The 22914-nt window shown below is 41.2% G+C and overlaps 1 protein-coding gene across 3 annotated transcripts in view; it reads right to left on the reverse strand.

The window, feature by feature from the left end:
- The window catches only part of prkcab (protein kinase C, alpha, b), a 122687-nt gene that overhangs the window by 75126 nt on the left and 24647 nt on the right, over positions 1-22914 (reverse strand). For 2 of the 3 annotated variants that reach the window (XM_080905367.1, XM_080905366.1), the window contains exon 3: positions 8840-8922. In XM_080905367.1, coding sequence (XP_080761493.1) covers positions 8840-8922 — 83 coding nt within the window. Of the gene's footprint in view, positions 1-8839; positions 8923-9071; positions 9130-22914 lie in introns of those variants that run through there. The other variant, XM_080905368.1, reaches the window with a different exon arrangement.

Below are 22914 nucleotides of genomic sequence, written 5' to 3' on the forward strand. Positions count from 1 at the left end.
ACACACTATAAACACAACTGTTCCTAAAGACTACCTGAATTGACATGAAAGCAGCTTTAGCAAGTTCAGGCTGTGATGAAGAACAACGGTGATCATACCCAATATTGACTTTCAAGCTTTTTTGAATTGTACAAACTCTGTTATGCACGATTTAATAGATTGCTGTAAAAGACAAAGTTATAACACTGATGACCACATCGACACACCTGTTGAACATATTTGTTATTCCCATGCTTATTCCCATGAGGGTCTCTACAAATAAAAGGAATATTTTTGACTAAAATCTTCTAAATTTGTATGCATGTGCTAATATGTTCATCAATAATAACATACCTAACATTCTTAATAGCATAAATTTAATTTGTATCGTTTGACACAGAACAATAAAACTGCTGAAAACCCAAAAACAAATCAACAAATCTGGTTTAATCATAATAATAAAACAGAAAGTAGAAAAATGTTTTTCCACATGGTTTCTCTTTGAGAGCAATCTGTGTGGAATTACCAGAGGCTGTCTCAGTGCGGGACATCTGTTCAGCCTAAAGTAAGGTTGCTTACTACTCAACACGCAGATTGTGATTTTTGATTGAGAGCAGCCTCGTGTCCCTCAGTGTCATGGCCTTGCATAATCACGATGTCAGTAATATAAGAGGCGATCTGTTCCGCTGAGTTAATGACACACAGCAGAGATTCATTTTTTGACCTTCCTCTCTTACATACTGCACAGAGTATATGTCAAGTTAATTCATCATCTTTTTCCCGCTCTTGGGCTGAACTCTGCAGCACGTGTTGACGCACCGAGTGAGGCTCGGCTCTCTAAGCTGTAATCTGCTCTCTGTGCATTTCAGCATTAACATGTAGAGGGATTTGATATTGTGTAAGCCACGTTCTGTTGCGAGCGTGTTAGGCTAGCTTACACAGCTGTTGCTGCAGATCAAAGCTGAGTTGATGGGAAGGAAATGGCTCGAAGCTGGGAGACTAATGGGGCGACACACTGCTAAAATGTAGGCTACTGTATTCTACGGCAGACGAGCCTAATGCTATAGCAAAGCACTTTGGCATGTATGTGATGTATAGCAGCTAGAAAGAAATCTGAAAACATCAGGAGTTTGAAAGTGAATTAAAGGACAATTTTAAATTTAAGTAAGTAACAGTAAAAGGGAATAAAGGGAACACAGATATCGAGAGTAACTGGGCTACTACACTAACTGTATGAGGACAGAGACTGCAACTTTTCAGGGTAAAAAAAAAACAAAAAAAAAAAAACAAGCAGTCAGCTGTCACAGCTGCCAACAGCATTGGGAGGAGATGGAAGGAACAGGGGATTTGCCATGTTTCAGCTCACCAACTGTCAATGTGTCAAAGTGATGCAGAAACATGCAGAAACTCGACTCTTTTCATCTACGTCGTGATGCCCTGGCTCTTTTCCTCCATACAGGTAGGCAGTAAGAAGATGACAGTCTACAGGTAGTCTCCTCCAGCCAATTAAAAAAAAAAAAAAAAAAAGCCCGCCACATTGGGGCTTTTTTCCAGCACAAATATATGCAACATTAACAACATAAGCATCTCTGGGGGGATTCAGCATGCAGTGAGTGATTTTGCACTTACAGTCATGTCGTCAACATCAGTGTTGAAGTGTATGTATAGAACCCCCCGTATTTACCCGTTGCACTACCAAAAACTGTTACGCTACTTGGCACATTGCTTTTGCAGAACTCCAAAAACACTGACTTAGATGTGCTGTTTTGTAATCAGTTAACAAGAAAGGGTTAAACCTCACACACACGCACCTGTGTCACAAACACCAGGACAGTTGGTGTTATTTTTGTGACCAAAAGGTCACACCTAATGCGATGAAAACCAAGCCAGAACGAAATGTTGGTCATTTCTTGGTCATGTTTACTGTGCTGTGTTCCCTCTCACCTTGTGTGGTCCGTGTCACCGCTGTACTCTCTCTGAGGTTTCGAGTTTCTTGTGTTATTGTATTTTTGCATGTTCAAGTTTAAGAGTATAGCAATAAAAGTGGCCTTTTTGAGTTTACGTTCTCCCTCTGGAGTCCTGCATACGGTTCCATCCTCCACCTGCCACACAGCCGAAACATGACCAGATGAATAATGGATCGAGGGGAAAACTGAACTCTTAAAAAGAATCAAATGAAACAGATTAGAAACTCACAGTTATGATTCCAGTTTAAATTTCACCTCATCCCTCTTCTTTCTTTTCAACACATTAAATGAACTTAAAGTAATGGATGCTTCACTTGCAGAGTCTCAACAAAAACTGAAAACGATGAACTCCTCAGTTAGTATTTACTACACGCTTCTTGTGCTGAATTGCCTACAGGTGCTTGTGATATTACATCCACCTCTTGTGGCATAATAAGCAGACACTCACACACACCAAGGCAGAGAAAGTCAAGTGTACTTTCAGTGCCACACAGTCATGTGTGCAGGTTGATTAATTAGCTCAAGTCTCCCGCACACACATAAGTATTCTGACTGACACACAGCCCTCTCAATGTCTTGTTTTAGCTCATCCACAAAGCACTTTTCTTTCTTGAGAACTACCGAGCTTGTGGTGATCTCACTAGCAAATTCATACTTACAATTATTTTTCTCTCTCTCAGCTTTCTTCGACACCATCCTCATTTTCACCAGAGCCAGTTGCTAATAGCTCTCCCTTACAGTGTAGATTTCAGCAGAGTCAGAATGTCAACAAGCCCGAGCACTGATGGCTGCTGTCATGGGGAGCAGAGGGTACAAGTTGGCCTTACTGGTTTACATAGATACTTTCTGAGTGTGGGAATTGTAAAAGTCTCATGAATGCATCACAGTGGCAACATACTTTAGGCCAAAAAGCTGTGCACGTACACTATACAGAACTGGTGGAGATGAATGAGATTAATGAATTAATTTGCTTTACCCCACTGTTTAATGTTCTCCCCAGTCAGCCTTCTGTAGTTCTGGTGGCTGGCTAAGATTCATCCAGTGTCACAACCAGTTTACCAGTCCATGCACATTCGCATCACAGCCAGAGTCTGCAAGCTTCAAGCATGGCAGGGTCTTTATTTGCAAATGCTGCCATACACGTGCCTGTTTGCAGTCCTCCCATAAAAACCAACAGCACGTAGCTCAAAGTAAATGACATCGTGCATAGGAGGAATGCTGATTGGTTGAAAAGTGGTCTAGAGAATTAAAAGGATGACAGTGGAGTTAAAAAAATGGGAGAAATGTGAAAAAGAAACTTTTAAAAAATGACCAGCAGCTGCAGAAGCAAGAGACTTGTTGTTTGTGACACTGCCCCCTGGTGACAATAAACCACTACAACATGTAGACAACACACTACGAAGCTGTCTGCAGGTAAAAACCGACGCAAACAGACACAAACGCATTGCATTCCTGCAAATCTGTCTTTAGCATTCGCTTGAGGCAGGAAAGAGAAAGAAATTTAACTCTCACATGACATCAAAGCTAGTAAAAAATAAAACCACATCACAGTAGAGACATTAATGGCTCTTACACATCCTAATGTGATACTGAGTTGGAATATAGCCGCCAACTACACCACCAAAAATTTTCACCATTCACGGTGTTACCAGCTGTAGCACTGCAGTAAGTCCAGTCCGTGATCCGTCAATAAGTCATCGCATTTCATCAAGCTGGACAACATCCAGCTGGTCGGGATAATGATGTCAGATTTTTCCCAGAAGATTAGGAAACGGCATGGGAGAAGAGTGTTTTGGGCAGTTTTGATCCAGCTGTTTGTGCAGACATTACCTCAAGTTTATTTACAGAGCTGGGAGATGGACCTTATTACAGATGAAACAAACAGTCAACTGGAACAAAACCAGCATTTTAGATAACGGAATAAGTGTGGGAGATTTTCAGAAAAAAAAAGGCTTCTAATTGTTAGTCAGCAAAACAAACTTCAAAAATTTAAATATTTTACAGCTTCAATGTTTTTTTTTTTTAAAAAAGAGGTAAAGTTATGTAACCAATCAGTTGTGAAAAATATAATGTTACATGCTGCCACTGAGTCTCTGGGAAGGATAATACAACTCACCAAGAGAAAAAGATGATGGTTGCACTGACGGGGTGATGATAAGATGGATATGTCATATATACTAAGATTAAAAAGGCTTTGATTGTGCACAGTTAAAGTGAAGCACAGCTTGAGAAAAAAAAAAGATGGCAGAGCTGACTCTTAAAATAAATATCAGAAGGCTGGTTGGAGAGAAACAGAATAATCTCCTCAGACACAGCAACCACATCTGTCAATGAAATCAAGTGAAATCACAAAAAAGACTTGATCTGGTCAAAGATCTGGGCCCATTGTGAAAATGTAATCTGGTTGTGAAATCCATATTGTTTCTCCGTGAATGAGTCACCTTCATTCACAGGTTTCAGAGTGATCCTTGACTGATAATACAGAACTATTTACCGCCTACGCCTCAGTGTGCTGAATGAGAAACAGAAAGAGGAAAGAGAGAGAGGGCGCCTTTCACTCACATGCTAATCTGAACATCTCTCTGTCTTCTCCATGTCAATCTGCGAGTGGATCAAAGCATCTGCTGGACAGATGACGCCATTCGCACGCCGAGGCTGGTGCAAGGGTCACTCTCAACCCACAGTGCAAAAGGGACTTAGGGTGTATGTGTGTGTGTGTGTGTGCGTGAGTAAGAGAGAAAGTGACAGTGAGTGTGTGTGTGTGTGTGTGTTTCCAAGCCTGAAGCCAGACTCAGAGAGCCTTGACACCACACATGCTGAATCAGAAGCTGAGGTGCAGAGATGGGGGAGTGTGTGGAGTGATGGTGAGAGGGAGGGATTAACAGGTGCTAGTGAGTCATTGTCACTATTAAACGCAGATACTTCTTAATGCATTAGTGCATGATGGTAAAATCATATATACTCATTAGGGAGAAGGTGTGAGATTTTTTTTTTCCTGCGCTTGCTGAAGCCACCGACCAACTGGCCGCTTGGTCCTTTAGTTTATTACTATTATGCGTGGAAATTGTTCTGATTTAGGAAAGTGTCAAAAACTGATGGAATTAAATAAAATGAAGTGCTCTGCAGGTTTTTAAAGCTCTGTCGGTGAGTAAGTCCTGTATCATCACTGAAATTCAAAGAGGTTCATACCCTATTCACCGTTTGCCAAAGCTAGCCGGTGGATAATGGGCGCTAACAACATGGCAAAACTCACAATGAGCACTTCAAGCTAGCAATGTAGGTGTACATGTTAGCAAGAGCGAGAGAAAGGGAGGGAGAGATAACAGAAGCACAGAAAGATAGAGAGGAATAGTTAGGCATGAAGACAGAGCAGAGTCGAGGAGATACATGGATGAATAACAAGGAAACAGCCCAGGAGTGCTAGAGAAAATGAGCAATGGGCCTCAGAAGGTGGGAGAAATGAGTAATGACTGTTAAAGTAGTTAAATCGAGATGAAGAGAAGCCAACAGAGAGTAACCGCATTAATAAAAAGTTGAACACCAGGCATTAAAGATGTGCTCTTTCTCTCTTGATTGCCTGGGATGTAACCGCTTTCACCAAACTGTACTGGGTTTATGTTTTCTTAAACCACTTTAATGGCGTTTGATGTTATTAGGGTTGCCAACCGTCCCTTAAAATACGGAATCGTCCCGTATTTAGAAACAAAAGTACACGTCCCGTATTGAGCTAATAAGGGACGCACTTTGTCCCGTAATACAGTGAGAATCAAAAGTAGTCTATAAATGTTTATGGAATTAACGCTTTGTTTGAAAACATAATTCCCAGCCCCTCTCCTGCTTTGTGACCAATGAGCTGACAGCACACTTATGACAATTCGAGTATGACAATTCAGATTACCGCTCATCTCATTGGTCGAGGAAAGGTCGCTTACGGAGAAAATACCGGAAGACAACAGATGACCACAACAAGAAGCATGGCCAACAGGGAAACAAACGCCGTCACTGCGGTGCAAGTCTCGGACGACAGTACACCTAAAGCTGGGCAGACACTGTGCGATTTTTTCAGTCGCGTTATTCAGCTCCTGCTCAAACTGCACGATTGAAAATCGGTCCGATCACTCAAAAATCGGCTCAAAATGGGCCTAAAACCGCACAGTGTGAGCCCAGCGTTAGAGCAGCAATGTTTGTTCCCCTCAGAGAAAGGGAAGAATGGGAAAAGGAAAACACCTGGCTGGAAAAAGTTAATATGGGCATGTGCAGTGAATATCAGCGCTATGTGGCCAGAAGTGTGATAATATAATTTATTTTGTGTAATAAACGACTGCAAGGATAGATGATTACAACAAATAGATGACTAATACATAAAAGTAATACACAGATGAATAATGATGATGAGTTAAGATGCGTAATCATGGGAACAAGCGGGTTTACAAACAGGAGCAGCTGATTAGCATTAGAAAAGCTGAAATAATACCTCAACTGAAGCCAATTGTACTAAATGCACTAAATGTGCACTGTTACAAGAATATTTTTCTTTCTATTGTTTTCTATTATTTTAAGTTAAGCAGGACAGAGTTCTTTTAAAGAAAGATTTACTTATATTCTCAAAAGTTAAGCATGACAGGCTTCTGTTTAAGAAAGAGACCTGTTTTATGTGTTAATGTTGTCATTTTGAGCTAAAAATAAATGGCTAAATGATCATTTGTTTCACATGTGTTCATATCACAAAGAATACACATCTACTTAAATCAAATTCAAGTCAAAGGGTTAAAAAAAATAATTTCACACACAAAAAAAGAGCTAGAAAATTCACCACACTGGGAAGGGTGAAGACAACTGGGTCGCCCGGCCCTGGCCACGAGGTGTCCCTTATTTATTTTTCAGGGAGTTGGCAACCCTAGATGTTATTTAATGAAGAAAACACGGAAATTTTCGAGAGGAGGTGCTGATCACAGAGTATTGTCGCAGGAGTTAATCAAGCATTTGAGACAATGCAGTCATTAAAAACAAAGCTTTTGATTACAGTTTGTGAGAGAATATTAGCGTGAGAGTGCTCCTAGTCTTCTAATCGGCTTTGCGAGGGAGCATTCATTAGCAGTTCTTTCAGTCTGGTGAAGCTGAAATGTGAGAACACCAGAGCCCAATTGGAGTATTATGTTTGCCCACTTAAAGAAGATGAAGAGCTGGAGATGAAGAGCTGGTTTGACAGGATGGGGAGTTTACAGTGTTTTTCTTGCAGCGGGCGGTGTGGCCGTGCTTGACCCCCACCTCTTATTTAACCAAGGACAGATCGCATCATGGCCGGCGGAAAGGGGAGGCTGAGGTTCAACTGTTACAGCAGGGTCGCACGTGCGCCCCTGACAAGGATGCTGTACCCCGAGGGACCTTTGTTCCAACACCACCCTGAACCAGACAGCGTCACATGCAGTTTGAGGAATAAAAGAATATAAATACAGGCCATTTACCATAAAAGATGACCAATGAGGGATAATGTTATCACACCTGATGTGTAGATGCAAAAAACAAACAAAAAGTGCCTCACATGTTTTATACTACAAATAGATGAATGACTCAATATAGTCACTATTGTAAAATCAATACAGTGATCTTACAATACAAGAAATCTCTCTGTTCGTCCGTGAACTCCTCCCAAACCGTCAGGAGCTGAGCATCCAAATTTGGCAGGTACATCTCAGGCACCTGAAGGTTCTTATCTACATTGCGACACATCATGTTGCCTAGCAACGGCATAAAATGAGCTGCTTTTAGCATTTACGTACATATAACATCTTGCAAAAACATCGGATGATTTTTGTTTCATACAGTACCATCTAATTTATATCCACAAAAGCTGAATTATGCCTGCCATATTAGGATGTCACAACGTTGCCTGGCAACCACCGAGTAATAGGCCAAAATGACCTGGGTTTGGCCTTTATGCATCTATAATATCTTTATTTCAAGACAAAAAAATCTCATTTATATCCATAAAAGTTCAATTATATGTGTCCCTAGCAACTACCTAGCAACAAGCTAAAATGACCCATTTCCAGCAAACTAGCAACATCCACCACCTCTGTTTTTGATACTTTTCTCAATATCGTCAAGTTTATCAGCCAAAAGCATGCACAGGCACAAACTTGACAATTTTGTCACATTGGCATGTACTAGTACGATATTTTTGACATAATGTCTAAAAGTGAATGCAGTCTTTAAAGATTTTAAAACACATGAGAGAGGTTTTATTATCTTTTTATATCTGACAGCTTCATCATCACATCCAATAAATCTATCAAATCCTACATTAAATACATCCTAACAGCTACGCTACAGACAGGTAAATGTTGATCATTTAAACAACTCTGAGACAGAACCACATTGTATATACTAATTTACCTACATTAGGCCTACAGCATTTTTTCCTTATTGATGTTCGCTTTGGTTGTAAATGGAGTGAGAAACGATTGAATCAGGGTTAGATTTAATATTGCTTTTAATTTGTTCATTTTTTGTAGTTTTTCTGTGGGATTATATAACTAACAAAAATAGTGCGGTAAAGGTTATATCACCCATCGCTATTTCAGCAGATGTTTTGTGAACACATCATTATAGAAGGAAATGTTAATTTATGCTGGGCTAAGTTACTCATCATGTATTTTCATGCTTTACTCTTGTGGACTCTCTTCATTACACTTTCTGTGGAGACTCTAAATATAGTGGATAAATCCTGTAATTAATTCCTACTTCAGTGTTTACACACAGAATCACACTGAGCTGTGACACGTCACAGAACTTACTACATATGCTATATATATTATTTGACTGGGAGTGCAGATAGATGCACTCAGGTGTATGCACAGAAAAACCTGGAGTCATGCAAAGCATTCACTTACATCTGTATCGGGACCCTTGTCGGCTCCGGGACACGAGAAGGTGACAAACTCATGGCACCGTTTGTGGACCACGAAACAGCAAACTGAGAGAAAAGAAGAAAGAGCAGAGAGTTTTACAGGAACAACTTATGGCACAATATTGTGAGCTGTTTTGTCTTACAAGTTTATGAAGGCCATTCAACCATAAAATCTGCTTCTTTAAAAAAAAACATTTGCATTCACAAAAAAGTACCGTCAATCCAAGTTTCAGACAAACAGTTACGAGATAGAAGGAGACACAAAGAGGAATGTACTTGTCCATTGTCACAAACAAATGCAAGCAGACAAACAGACTGAAATGCATGTGTACACCCACACTCACACCCACTCAAAAAATGTTTCTGCAGCTCTCGGCTCTTTACAAGCTGTTGGGGTTGATACCAATTGTATCATTGTCTCCCACTGAAATGGGATCCGCCTATACCAAAGTGTCACTCAGCGTGACACGGCTGACATGACATCTGACGCTGCTATCAAGTCAGCGATAGTGGCATTTACATTTGGACTCTGCCGCTGATCTGGAGGGGGGGGGGGGGAGCAAAAATGTGGACATCTGTGACAGCTGGCGCGCGAGCTGACTCCCTCTCCGTCTCTCACTCTCTGTACCCAACAGTATTTTTCTCTTGCATTGTTTGAAATTCTTCATTCTTTCTTCTTTATCCATTCTCACACAATCTGTCTGCTTCGCTCATTGTCAAGCTGCCTGCTTGCTCATGTGCACTACTGCGCTCTCCCACAATCATATATGTGTGGTTTTGTCTGTAATTCTGCCAGCAAAGCCACACAGTTGCCAGACAATCTGACAAGCATTGGTTAAACAAGAGAAATTAGTTTGCTGCCGTCCAAGAAACAGCAGGGGTTTTGACTGAAAGGCAGTTGTATCATTCTGCTGGGCTAATTAGATACTTTTCAAATAGATAGTTAGATACTCATTTAGAGATCATTAGCATAACTGTGAGCGTCTTCAACATAACGCTTTAGCGTAGCCCTAATCCTAAACTAATAATCAACTGCGATTTCTTTTTGTGTTCTTGCCTGTGGTTAGTGCCGAGCTGGTGGCAATGTACAGTATGAATTCATCTCTTTGAGTAATAAACACAAAATGAAGCAGAGAGGGAGGGGATGGCACACAAAGCTCAGCAAAAATAGTAGCCCACAGTGATTTATCCCTGCTCTGAAGCTGTCATCTGTGCCATTTGTCATTTTCATAATGTACAGTACACAACAGCCAAACCAGGCACTCAGTACAGGTGTAAATGCAAACAGTGGGGATTTATGAAATCAGGTCCATCCATGCTTGCAATATTGCTATATGAATCTTTGGTCTGTCATCGCACACATAAAATGCTATGACTGAGATGGGATTCACTGATGTAGTTAACTGGGTTAAAAACTGTTGTGAAAAAGAATTTCCAAAACTATATTAAGGGTGCACTTGATTATCACACAATAAACACAAAGTCAGTTAAACTTCAGGGATATCATTATGTCCAGTTAGGAAGCAGAAACCTTTGTGAATCAGTTTCACCTTCTTTCGTATAAATTAAAAGTTACATTAGGCAGAGTGGAGAACCTCCAAAAAGTAAAGGTTTAATAGGTGGTTTTCACAGACCATTGCTCTCTTTCTGTTAGTCCTGACTGATTTTTCTGTAGCTTTGCCTTTTGCTAGTAGCCTAGTCACTCCTGCTAGCATTAGACGCTACCATCAGCCCTTTTAGGTTGCAGAGGTAGTTCAGCTTCTTCAGGATACATGCTATCACCACGCTGTCATCTTATTACTATAATGTACTTGGAATTCTGTACACCACTAAATAAAAACACAATAATCACATAAGTATGATATGCTGCTAAATATGTCTATTAATGACAGTATCCAATGCTAGCATGCTAAATACATACTAAATCCTTAGAATTGCCAAAGAAACAACTTTAGGCCAATGGGGAGGCACCAAAAACTGCACTTCCTCAAATGTACACTCAAGACCGACTCCAAAAGCAACTCAATCCCCATAGACTCCTATACTGAAAAGCCAATTTTACAGCAAAAATGAATGCTTATGCAACATACTCATTTCAATAATTCTGAGAGGTAAAGCCATACATTTCAATGGGCATGACAGATGTTTGTGATTGGAGAATTTAGTCACTAGTGATTAGCTTGACATGACCTCACTAAGCCGATTCACTGAACTGGACTTTTAAACTTTATTCATCGTGTTAAGACCTAAGAATCGTAGGTGTTCTATTAAACATTCTAGAGGTCTACATGCAATAGTTTTTAGGAGTTACATTTTTACATTTTGTTTGTATGTTACAAGTACTTACAGTAGTAACAGGTATCTGTGTCTGTGTGATGAACCCATACAGTTTATCAGTGTCCCTCACTTGCCAAGTTACAGTGCTAGTCTTTAGCCATCCTGCATTTGTTTATATCATAAAAAAAACAAGTCAAGGTATGAACCAGTGTTAAGTCTACATACAGCAGATAACGTAGCAAAGAACCAGTTTTAAATTGATGCTTTAGTCAGTGTGTTATTAGCAGCCTGTTGGAAAGCCACATAATTTGTTTTTGGTGATTCCCAAAGAGCTATTAGTCAAAAATTTGGCATATCTCGGCAAGGTGTGCAGTGTGTCCTTAAAAGATTTGAGGTAACTGGAAGACAAAAGAAGAGAAAAGAAGAAGGCTAAAAAAAACACTACAGATGAACGGTGTCTGAAATCATATTCTTAAGAAATAGGGAAAAGAGATGTATCTGGGCCTTCAGTTCAGGGCTCGCAAAATCGCTAGCCCGACGTCCCGGAGCTAGCGATATCTCCGGTCGGGCGACCAAAACCGAGTTGATCCATCTACTGTTCACCAAAGACGTAGCTATTTTGATCGAGTCTTTAAGAATATGTAAAAATGAATTTGCTAGATCTGTATCAATGTGTCAGATATTATTTCACGTCTTATTCTGAATTTTAGATGACTGTTTAGCTGGAGGAGATTCATTTCCAAAAATGGCCTACATGTTTCCTTGATGTGGCAGGGCTCACACAACAGATAGCATGATCATTTAAATGCAAATTTGCCAACCCAACCACCTTAAATCTTTTTTACTTTTAACTTCTAAAAGGTGAGATCAAGGTCCCTTTTTTCTTCAAAGCAACTGAAAAACACCAGTGTTGAATTCACATTAGACTTCTTGAAAGAGCGTTTCAACATTTTATTATTTCATTTTTCTCCTATCGGTGCATGCTGATTATATTAGTAATTTTTTTGGTGCTGACCTCAGGGCATTCATACCCACTTCATATCCACCTCCAACTTGCCCAAAAGTCAAACTTTCAGTCCTCCCATCCCACATCCTGCCCACTCAGCCGTCATTCAAATTAAGAAAACATTTGCTTAGATGCAAAGGAAAAGCACAAAGCACATAAAATCTGCTGCGTGTATTTTCATCTTCTCTAACACAGAGTTTTACTCAGCAGGATTAATTCTGAGTGCAATCATCAGGTTTTTCTTTTTCTCCCTGCAGCCTACTAACAATATGTGAATCACGCGTGTAATGACGTCTGTAGTTCTCTCTCTCTCTGCCCGTCCATCAGCACTCCTCACACCCTCGGCTACACACCCACATGCCCATTACTGCCTCTGTTTAGTGCTGATCCCTGACCGTTTGAATGTCTGCTGGTAAGCTGAGCTGACCGACTTGACACTGATCCCAGTTCAGAGGTGAAGGAGGGCACCTAAGCTGAATATAGTGGAAGGGATAAATCTAGCTTTGGACCTTGTGCGCCTGAGTCCAGGAGAGTGTGCACGTGTCAGGAAAGCTTAACCACACTTACACAAGTCAGAGACTGTGCTTCTCTGCAACTATAATCCTTGGCATTGACTTTCATGTGCATGCACACAGAATGATACACACATAAATCTAAAAGCCGTCTTACAAAAGTAGAAGCCAACACTGCATGCTGCCGCGGCTGAAACACTGAAGCTCTCTGGGAGCTTATGGGAAGTTACATGCACTCAGTAATTTCCATCTATACAGTGCTGTGCAAAAGTCTTGAGTCAACCCTTACTTCATTGAATTTTCTTCCAAGGAGCCAGGCTTTATTATAAATTTTAAGTGGTCCTGAGAAATTGTTCTCCAGCTTTTCAGAAGGTCTTTTAAAGCTTTTCTTTAGACATTAGCTGCTTTTTCCACCCATTTTGCTTCCAGTTCTTGTATCTGACCATTTTATAAAGAACTGTTTTGGTTTGGTTTTTTTGTCAAGCCACATAATACCCAACTAAAACAAGAACTCTAAAGCAAAAAGGAAAAACACCTAACTCAAGTAATAAACCACTATTGCATAAACTTAGCATATCTCATAAATTGTTTTAGTGGATGGTTAGCTGTCAAAAAGCCAGTGTTAAGGAAGGTAAACAGAGGGAAAAAGCTGAAGTGTGCCAAATTACACAAGAACTGGTCTCAAAATCAGTGGCAACAGGTTTTCTGGAGTGATGAAATCCAGAGTGGAGTGAAACAATGAGTTTACACCCACCTGTAAAACATGGTGAAGGTTCTGTCAAAACTGATGGAATTATTAAATATAAGCACATTCTGATCTACCATGTAATACTATCTGAAACGCTTCTGATTGGCTTTATTTCTCAGCAGGAAAATGATCCCGAACACCCTGCCAATGCAGTAAAAGCACACATGGCTAGAAAAAGCACATAATGGATCACTTTTAGTCATGGACAGGCCTCCCCAGAGCCCAGACGTTAACATTATTGAAGCTTTGTTAAAGAGATGACCAAATACTGACTTTCAAGCTCATTAGAATTGTTAAACTGTTTGTTTTGAATTTCTTTGCCTTATATTCTTCCATTTATGTTTATACATCACTGGACCCATTTCACATTTCCCTAAGAAAATATAAAGAAATGATGGGTAGCTCAAAACTTTTGCACAGTATCTTATGAACTGAAGTAACAGAAAATAATTTTCTCTATTTCTCCTGTGTTAAAGGAGTTTTGTTATAAAGTGCTGGAGGAGAACTAAAACGCACTAGAATTAATCTTTCTGGTGACTCAGAGGGATGTGACTGACGAACTCAGTAGTGACAAGAGCAGTTGTCTCCAAATGGTTTCATTCTCGCGGGGAGAGCTATGTAAAGCAGCGGGAGCAGAGGTGACAGTAACATACTGTATCGTCAGGGATATTATGATTAATTACTATGGGCTTTGTTTTACCAGCCTAATTACATAAGCACAGAGATAAGGGGCTTTGGCATTATAAAGCAGCTTACACAACATAAAAGCATTCTCGCAAGCGTGCGTGTGTGCAGAAGGTGGAAAGCACATGTTTATATGCATCATCCCAGTGCCTGTCTCTATAGGTGGCATGGTTTCACACATACCATTACATCCTTACCCCTTCTCCTCTGATCCTTTCAAGTGTGTATTTAGCTCTGGCTAATCTGGGAAAATTGATAATCTACCGAGCCACCGTTAATAGAATTATGATGTGCTCCTGCCCAGAAGAAAAGCTTGCAGTGGAGATATGGGAGAGAAAGCGCGCAGGACACGGGCAGCACAGAACCAACTCAATACCCTCCAGACACATTCAATCAATCCAGGTCCCCCAGAGTGCATCTGAACACAAAGAGAAAAGAAGCTTTGATCTGAGATCCGCAGGAGGAAAAGGAGGAAGTGTGTGACACGATGGATGAACAGGCAGAGAAGGTGGAAACAAATCCACAGGGGTTCCCGTGACTGTAGAGATGGATGCTTCCAGTTAGAAATGCTGCTCAAACAACAGCTCATCGTTTTCGCTATGAAATGTTATCGAGGTGATGCTGGGTGACAGCTTCTTCACCTAGCCCTGTCTGGGAATTGCTCGCAGCCTCTCATAATGCAGTATCTTTTAAATAAACACAAAGACAGGTTTCGTCCCAAGCAGGCACGTGACTGTGTAAAATGCTCCTTTTTGTCCCCTCCACCCTGATCTCGACTGTGCTCGTTCTGCAGCAGATCTTCTGTCATTTGATGCAAGACAAATGTCAGAGAAAAGGAGCGGAGAGGAAAAGAGAGGTTTCTTGTCCTCTCTTAGTTATTTTTAGGGTTGGTTCTGGCCAGGGCTGGAACAGCGTGTACTGAACTGTGACGTGGTGAAAATGTGAGGAAAGACATTTCCCCTGCACTTCTCTTTCACCTGCCTGGTGGACGCTGTAAGTGGCACGCGCTGATACAGACATCCAGCCGCATCAACGTATCTGAGGCCGGCATGTGTGTGAGAAACTGAGAATGATGAATGAAAAGCTATTGCTGCCACAAGCCTGCGCAAGTACTCAATGACAGATATGGAAAAAGCTGAAATATAACCATGTACAAACGAGCCAACACAATGCATCCGGCAGACAGACGAACTTCTAGCCTGTGTCAAGTTCTCGTCAAATTTTGATGCACTTCAAAGGTCAGGGAGAAACTATATCCATGAGTCACTTTACCATCCTGATTACTTGCACTAACCCTTGGCTTTTACACTTCAACATGCATGAGTTCATTTGGATTTAAAGAGGCTTGTTAGAGGTTTTGAACAGTCTGGCTCTACCACTTGACTGAGCAACCTTTTGGAAAATATAGAAATCTCCAATATTCTGCTCAGCATCAGATCGTGCGAAAATATGACCAGATGAAATCACATTTCCGGACAGAATCCATAGATGCATAAACAAAGTTGGACATCTGTTCTAGACCGTTAAAGGGTCCCAATTTTTTGCTTGTTTGCAATTGCTTTAGTCTCTAGGAGATTTGCATGGTTTCTGCAAGACATGTTAACTAACCATCAAATTGTGAAACTTGGAAAAAGTGTTAAAGTTGTGCCTTATTACTACAACCAACACATTTTAAAAGGTGGAACTTTTATACATTCTCAAATTTTCAAGTTTCACAACCACTCAATGGTTATTTTGAAGACCAGTTGGTACTCCGAGCCCAGCCGTAGCAGTCAGAGGTAGCCACAGAGTCGCAGACTGGTCTCTAGGACTATGTGACTGAGGCCTCATACTGTATACAGTTGGGGAAATAATTGATCTCCTGCTGAATTTGTAAGTAAGGAAAACATCACCTAGTACTTTGTGGAAGAAACCTTGATGGCAAGAACAGCGGGAAGATTTTTCTTGTAGTTGGTCACCAGGTTTGAACTCATCTCGTGAAGGATTTTGGTCCCCTACTCTTTCCAGAAACTTTCCAAATCCTTTCAGTTTCTTGATTGCTAAGTTTGCTCAACTCGAAGCTTGAGTGAGCAAACTTAGAAACTCGCCAGGGGATCAAATAGTTGTTTATATAATTATGAGGTGAGCTGATAAAAGTCATTTGAGATTTTAAAAACAGGAAAGTCATCAGTTGCCCATTTGGTAAAAATGTGCCCCAAGTAATAGACTTGATCAGAGTTATAACTGTGAGAACACTGTTGCCGACTAAATTGTGTCAGTATATACATCTCTGTTTTTGACACTGCCACTAAGAAATGAAGTACATGTGCAATATACCGGCAAGCAGCATCTACATGGAGAGGGGGGAAATGAACGGTGCTGAAGCTACAACAAAGGCCTGGAAATTTGATTCCGGGCATACATTCAATTATGCATAGTATGGGCACATAAAAGGCAGAGATGCAACAATAAGGGCGCAAACAGAGAGTTTACATGAGCGTGTAACCTTGAAAGCAACAATAGAGCTATTCACAAAGACCACTGAAGGAAAAAGAAAACAGAAGATGAGAGCGGAATGGAGAAATAATAGAGCTGGAATTAGAAGATAGTGAAAGATAAGATTTGATGAGGACAGAAAACAGCATTATAATCTTTCTCCTGTCATAAATTTGCAAAAAACTTCCCCAGAAGTCTGTTTGTGCCTACCAATTATTACTGTCACCACAACATCCTGCTATTTGAATATGCATGCATGCAAATGCAATTGTTTATAAATGTGCACATAAGACATTTCTGCTTGTTAGTGGGAAGTTGCAGAAAACAGGAAAGAAAAACCTTAGCCGAGGTTCAGCACAGTAGTGGTGCGATAGTATCCTTGAACATGGTTTAAGGACACTGGATTGGTTGGAGAAATTCAGATGGAGTTCAAGGTGATGCTGGCCTTGTCAGATTGCATCTTAGTACTCGGTGGCCTCTCCTAGTTTCCATCCACACTGCACTGCAGGATGACAGTTGATGGCATTTATCATCTTGGCCCCCTGCCTTCTGGGATCTGTCTTTAGGTATGCATGTCTGGATGGGTAATAGAGTAGACACACAGAGCAGTGATGGTGTCCCCAGGTACGAGCTTCTTTTCATGTTTTGCATGTTGTGGTTTGTGTTTCACACATTCCCCTCTTTTAAAATAAACCTACTAAACAGCCAGACCAGACGTGTCGAGGAAATTCCATCTGTTATAATACACTTCCGTGTGTTTCCCCATATATCTCCTTAGTGGTTCACGCCAGGAGCAATATTACAGCTTCTGGGATTGCAGTTGGTTCATTAGTGTACAGTGTAGACTGATCTCAATAAATCTGCACATGAATATGCAGAATCTATAGGCAAGCCATGAGACCTTTGGTACCAGAAGCTTCCTTGTTTGCATTCACAGCCAGCTTGTTATTTGATATGTATTGATTAATAACATTTGAATGAGCTTTAGCTGCATGCAGATAAACATAAAGCACAGGTGGAACTAGATTTGTTGAAATTCAAGCGTGAAACCATTGTTTATTGTCAGATGTTAATTTAGTTTTTCTAGTTTTAAGATTTTTTTTCTCTCATATTAGCATTCAGAAACTCTGACTAGGGTATGGAAGGGTTGTCACCAGAACCAACAACAATATATAAACAATAACCAACAATAGTCAAAATTTGAGACGATAACACAAGGCAAAAAATGGTTTTTAGTGGTGGAAACAAGCTTCCATTCTAATAGATACAGGATACAGGAATTCATTGCCAGAGTGTTTGCTGGCCTCACCAGAAGTTTACACAAGTAGTTTACACAAAGACTCTGTTTGGATCAGCTGGTTTGCTGTGTTTGTGGCATGCAGAGTGCCCTCTGGTGGACAAACTATGCCACTTCAACAAGATGTTTGAAGGGTGTTTCACCTGTTTCTTCTTTATCCATGTATTTTTTTCATTATAATTTATTTGCTGTTATAAATGCCACACATCGGCAAAAAAATCCTAGATTGTATGTCAGTATGCTAATATTGCCATTTAGTTGCTAGCATGGATGCAGACTTCTTATTTTCCAAAATTTTAGCTTTATTTACACCCTCATAATATATTTTGGTAGAATATTCTGCATTGTTAGACAATCACATAAGATTGTGCATTATTAGGAATGATAAATAGACCACACTCAGTCAAATATGCACTCTTTGCAGCAGTAGTAGTGTTTGTATAAAGGATGGCCACAGGGGGAAGGGATCAATTATTTTAAACTAAAGGTGGGAGTGTTTGGCTGCTAGACATCTCTGAGTCACTCAGGGGAAATGGTGATACTGCCTCATGAATTTAATATGACTCTGAAAACAAATGCACTCATGTGCACACATAGACTCACGAGTACACGGGTTAACGCACACATATAGGTACGCAGATGCATTTTTACATTCTTTCGGTTGTACACATTTTGAATGTGCACAGTAATGAAGCATATATCAGGGACGTCTTAACACACTCATCCTTAAACTCGCTTGATCTCAGTCACACAGGACACACACACAGCACGTACGCGCACATCGGGCACCACTTTGTCTCGTTCTCTTGTCTTCTCAATTACTCACAAAGACACACGCTTGGACATATATTTAAACCCAACCCCATTTCAGCGAGCGATGTACTGTCTGCAGGGGTCTGCCTTAGAGCACCCTCTGTCTGCATATGGATCAGATATCACAGCAATAGTAATGTCATGAGCTTGGTTAGCTTTTAGAACTCACAGTAGAATGACTGTTAATAAGAGGTGCGAGTGTCTACAGTTAAGAAAGAAAGAATCTTTCTTTCTGAATATTGCATTCATGCTATGACGCAGTCAGTTGCCAGAGGACTTCTGCGTGCTCAACCTACACACAGAAGACGCAACGAGGCAAAAGCTAAAGGTCATGGCCAAGTCCAAGCCTGGTGCCGGGGGAGACTCTGATACCAAACATCAACATGAGAACATCTTCTGCTCCTATGGCACTGCACGTCCTAGACTAATTTGTTGAAGACAAACGAATCCAAGGCTAAGGTTTTTGCTGAGAACAACCTGAACCACAAATAATGCACTTCTTTCCCCCTTCATTTCAGCTTCAGCTGCTTCTCCTCAGTTCTCACTCAATTTGTTGTTTTTTATCTCTAGTAGAAAAAAGTGAGAAGTGCCCAAATGAAACTTTCCATAGAAAACACCTTGATTAGCTCTGTGCTAGAAATAAACACCACTTAGGATGTAAACACATTTACTCACTGAATATGATTATATAACAGTTGCTACTACTGACCATAGGTTATCTGACGCTACAGGCAGGAAGGCTGCTGCAGGGCTGTAATGCCAGCTGTTACATCTGATAAAACGTGGCAGCTTAGCAGGTTGGTTCGCCTGCTGCACAGATGTGCCAGCACTGATTTCCGTTCATGACCTTCACCTGGCTCAGATTCTCGCATGCTTCACATAAATGTAGTGAGCAGGGTTGCTTTAAAATTTCTTGTACAAGACGAGTGAAATGCATTTATGATGATATTAAGTGTTCCTCAACAGCGCTGAAGTACCAGCATGTAATCTGGCCTTTCTTTGATAAATGTACCTGCTGGGACTGGTTTGAGCTGGGGGGAGGAAGACAGAACAAAAGGCATGTTGTGGGTGAGAGTCAGGTATAAATGTTTCTATCAGGGAATATTGAGAAGTTTAACTCCTTTAAATGTTTTATTTTGATAGGATAATAGACAGGAAAACAGGGAATGATATGTCCAGGGTAGACTCAAAGCCAGGCTCGTGCAACCCCCTGGCAAATGGGTCACCTGCTCTAAACTGAACTATAGCAGCTCCCTTGTAGTTTTATTCTTAACTTCAAAAATCATGATTCCTGGAGGAGCAAAATAGGAATTTATTTACACTCTGCTCTAAATACAGGCCCTGCTCTCCTCAAGATTTGCTCCAAGTAGCTGTTTTTAGAAAGCACATCAAAGATCTCCCCGCTGATCAGAAACCGCGGCATCAGATCAGTGACAACGATGACTGTGTTGCAGGTACAAACACGATGACTGACTTACAAAAAAATAAAAAACACCTTTTGCGGGTAGCGGATTGGAACAAGAAGTCAGCTTTAATAACAAGTATACCTGACGGTGCTTTGGTTAAGAAGTGTGAATCATAGCAAATATGCTGTACACATGAATCATGATTTCTCTGCTGGTGCTGGGAGACTGGAGTCAGGTGAAGAGATGCTGCCTAAATTAGGATCAATCATCCTGGCCTTTTGCAAATATGAAACACTGGGTATTTTTTGTGAATAACAAGTGGGGTTTTTTTTACAGTAAATTAGTTTGTTTATTCTCACAGGTATACATATACACAACTATGAGTTTCAAGTTAATGTGTCACTTTTGACTCTTATGCAACACCAGGGTGATAAAAGGCATTAAGGTGTTAATACACATGATAAAAGCTTAATCAAATGCACTTAATTAAGCGTGGGTGTGTATAATAGTGTTGTGAGTCAGTAGTTAGACGCCTCCTATCTGATCGGCTGATGAGCTGATTCTGGGTCAGCTCAGGTGAGTTTTCTCCACAGCAGGTGACAGGACAGGCTCTCGCTGTGAGGTCTGCCTTCTGCTACAACATATGCAAATGCGCATGCATTTATACATGCAGATATGCATGGAGGGGAATGCCAAAAATACCTATCTATAGTCTCCTGCATGCATTAGATGCTTAGTTTGTACACACACACACACACACACACACACACACACACACACAGGTGTGAGAAGAAAACCCACAGATGGACAGATTTTTTATTTTTTTTTTTATTTTGGGCCACTCCACCTCTCTGGGAACTCCGAGGCCCTCCGAAGGCCTATCTCCCCTCACCACACTCCCTGCCGGTAACTGATGCCCTCAGGGGTCAGTGCGTTGGTGGGTCTTGGTGTCTGGGGCTGGGCGCTCAGGTATGTACCAGCTCACTCCCGGTGACTACTTGGCGGGGCCTAGTGCCTGTTGCTCGGTCAGGCCTCTTCCGGGGCAAAGGGGGCCCTCGGGCCTCCGGCCTCTGGGCCTGCGGCTCGGTTCACTCTGGCACAGCTGGCTGCCGGCAGAGCCGGCGGGCACGTCACTGCAGCCCCCTCTGGCTTCTGCTCCATGGCTACTGGGTGACCCCTCATCTGGGGCTCTCCTCAGCCCTTCAAAGGAGGGTGGCACGGATGCCCCACCGGTGGTCCTCCTTGGGCTCTCGCACTCTGGGGCCTCTGGATGTCTGGAGCCTGGATCTCCTCCATGCCTGCTTCATGCCCTGGGGGACAGGGCTATGGCTCTCTACATCCTCTAGCAGACCATTACATGGGGAAACCTTTTGAATACAAGCGCACTGATCCACACAGGTGTGCACACGGGTGTTCACTGTTCATAGACATAAACTACACCTTTATTGGCTGCTATTTCCAAGCACATTGTGCGCTGTCAGTCCTGCTTGCTACACAACAACATTCAATATTTAGTATTTCCTGCTGTTTACACTTAGCTAGATTAACGTGATGCTGTTGTGTTTAGTATGTTGCTCTGTTTTTTTTGCTTGTTTTCTCTTCTTTTTCTCTCAACAGGTGATCCAGGAGTTTTTTTTCTCTACTTTCTCTTTTTAAGTGCCCTTTCTCACTGTCCCTCTCCCCTTCTGTTTTTCTTTTCCTTCATCTTTCTTTCTCCCTTTCCTCCCGTCTGTAACAACTGAAAATAAAATAAAAGAAATAATATCAACAAAGGTCGATCAAATGGACCAATACGGCAAGGCCGTGATGATCCATTTGGCAAAGTAAATCCATTGGGTATCTTTGTTGGTCTTCAGACAACAATTCTGACGGCTAAAGAACCAAATGGGACAGGCAAAAAAAAAAGAAGAAGAAAAAAAAAAGACAGCCTCTTCAAAGATGCAGACCTAAACAGATTTTAGACAGACACACACACGCACACACTGACACAACCCGACACTCACACTCTGTCCCTCTCTTAAGCTCTTCTGGGTGTTTCTCTAGCACAAAAACTGCAGAGCCCCAGAGAAACACAGTCATGCCGTATTGAGGTCAAGAGGTTTGAGCCAGTAAAACCTGGCCGTTGTAAGAAGAGGAGAAGCAGTCAGTAAACTGTAGTGTTGCTTCAGCCCCTTTATTGCTGATTAATGGCACTCGGCTGAGAAAGGGAGCATGACTCTTCTCATCACTAGGCGTCTCTGCGCCTGGCTAATTGGCCTAGTTAATCCACACGCCCCGCATCCAAGGCTGTGCGGAGCGATTAGTCAGCCTGTCGAGTGCATGGCTCATACCATTTGGAACTGAATAAGGGAGAGAAAAAACGAAAGGCAGCAGCTGTGGCGAAATGGCATTCTGTGCTTTCTGCAAGATGGTTTCAATTAGCACCTGCTACCTCCCACGCCACCCCGTGCTTTCTTATTATTTTTTCTGTTATCTTTAATTTTTTCTCCCCATTCAGTTTCAACAATTACTTTTCCAGCACCGCCACTGTGAAAACAAACCTATATAATCTACTCAAAAAACTCATAGAACATCTTGTACTTCGTATATTTGTGTAGATTTCACCCCGTGTTTTTAATAACGGGTATCTACACTGAACAGCTATGATGATCTAAAACATATTAGGTAAAGTCTATGTAGCATTTCCTAATGACTGGTGAGCCCAGTTGTAAAATGTAAACAATATGCACTCTTGCAAGACATGTCCTTGAACTTTGTTGCAACAAACCTTTAACTTCCCCAGCACGAACACTCCAAAGCAACTGTTCAGGGAAGCTTAGCCCTACTTGAAAAATTATTGC

Source organism: Rhamphochromis sp. 'chilingali' (assembly GCF_963969265.1).
Source record: "Rhamphochromis sp. 'chilingali' genome assembly, chromosome: 15".
Taxonomy (NCBI): Eukaryota; Metazoa; Chordata; class Actinopteri; order Cichliformes; family Cichlidae; genus Rhamphochromis; species Rhamphochromis sp. 'chilingali'.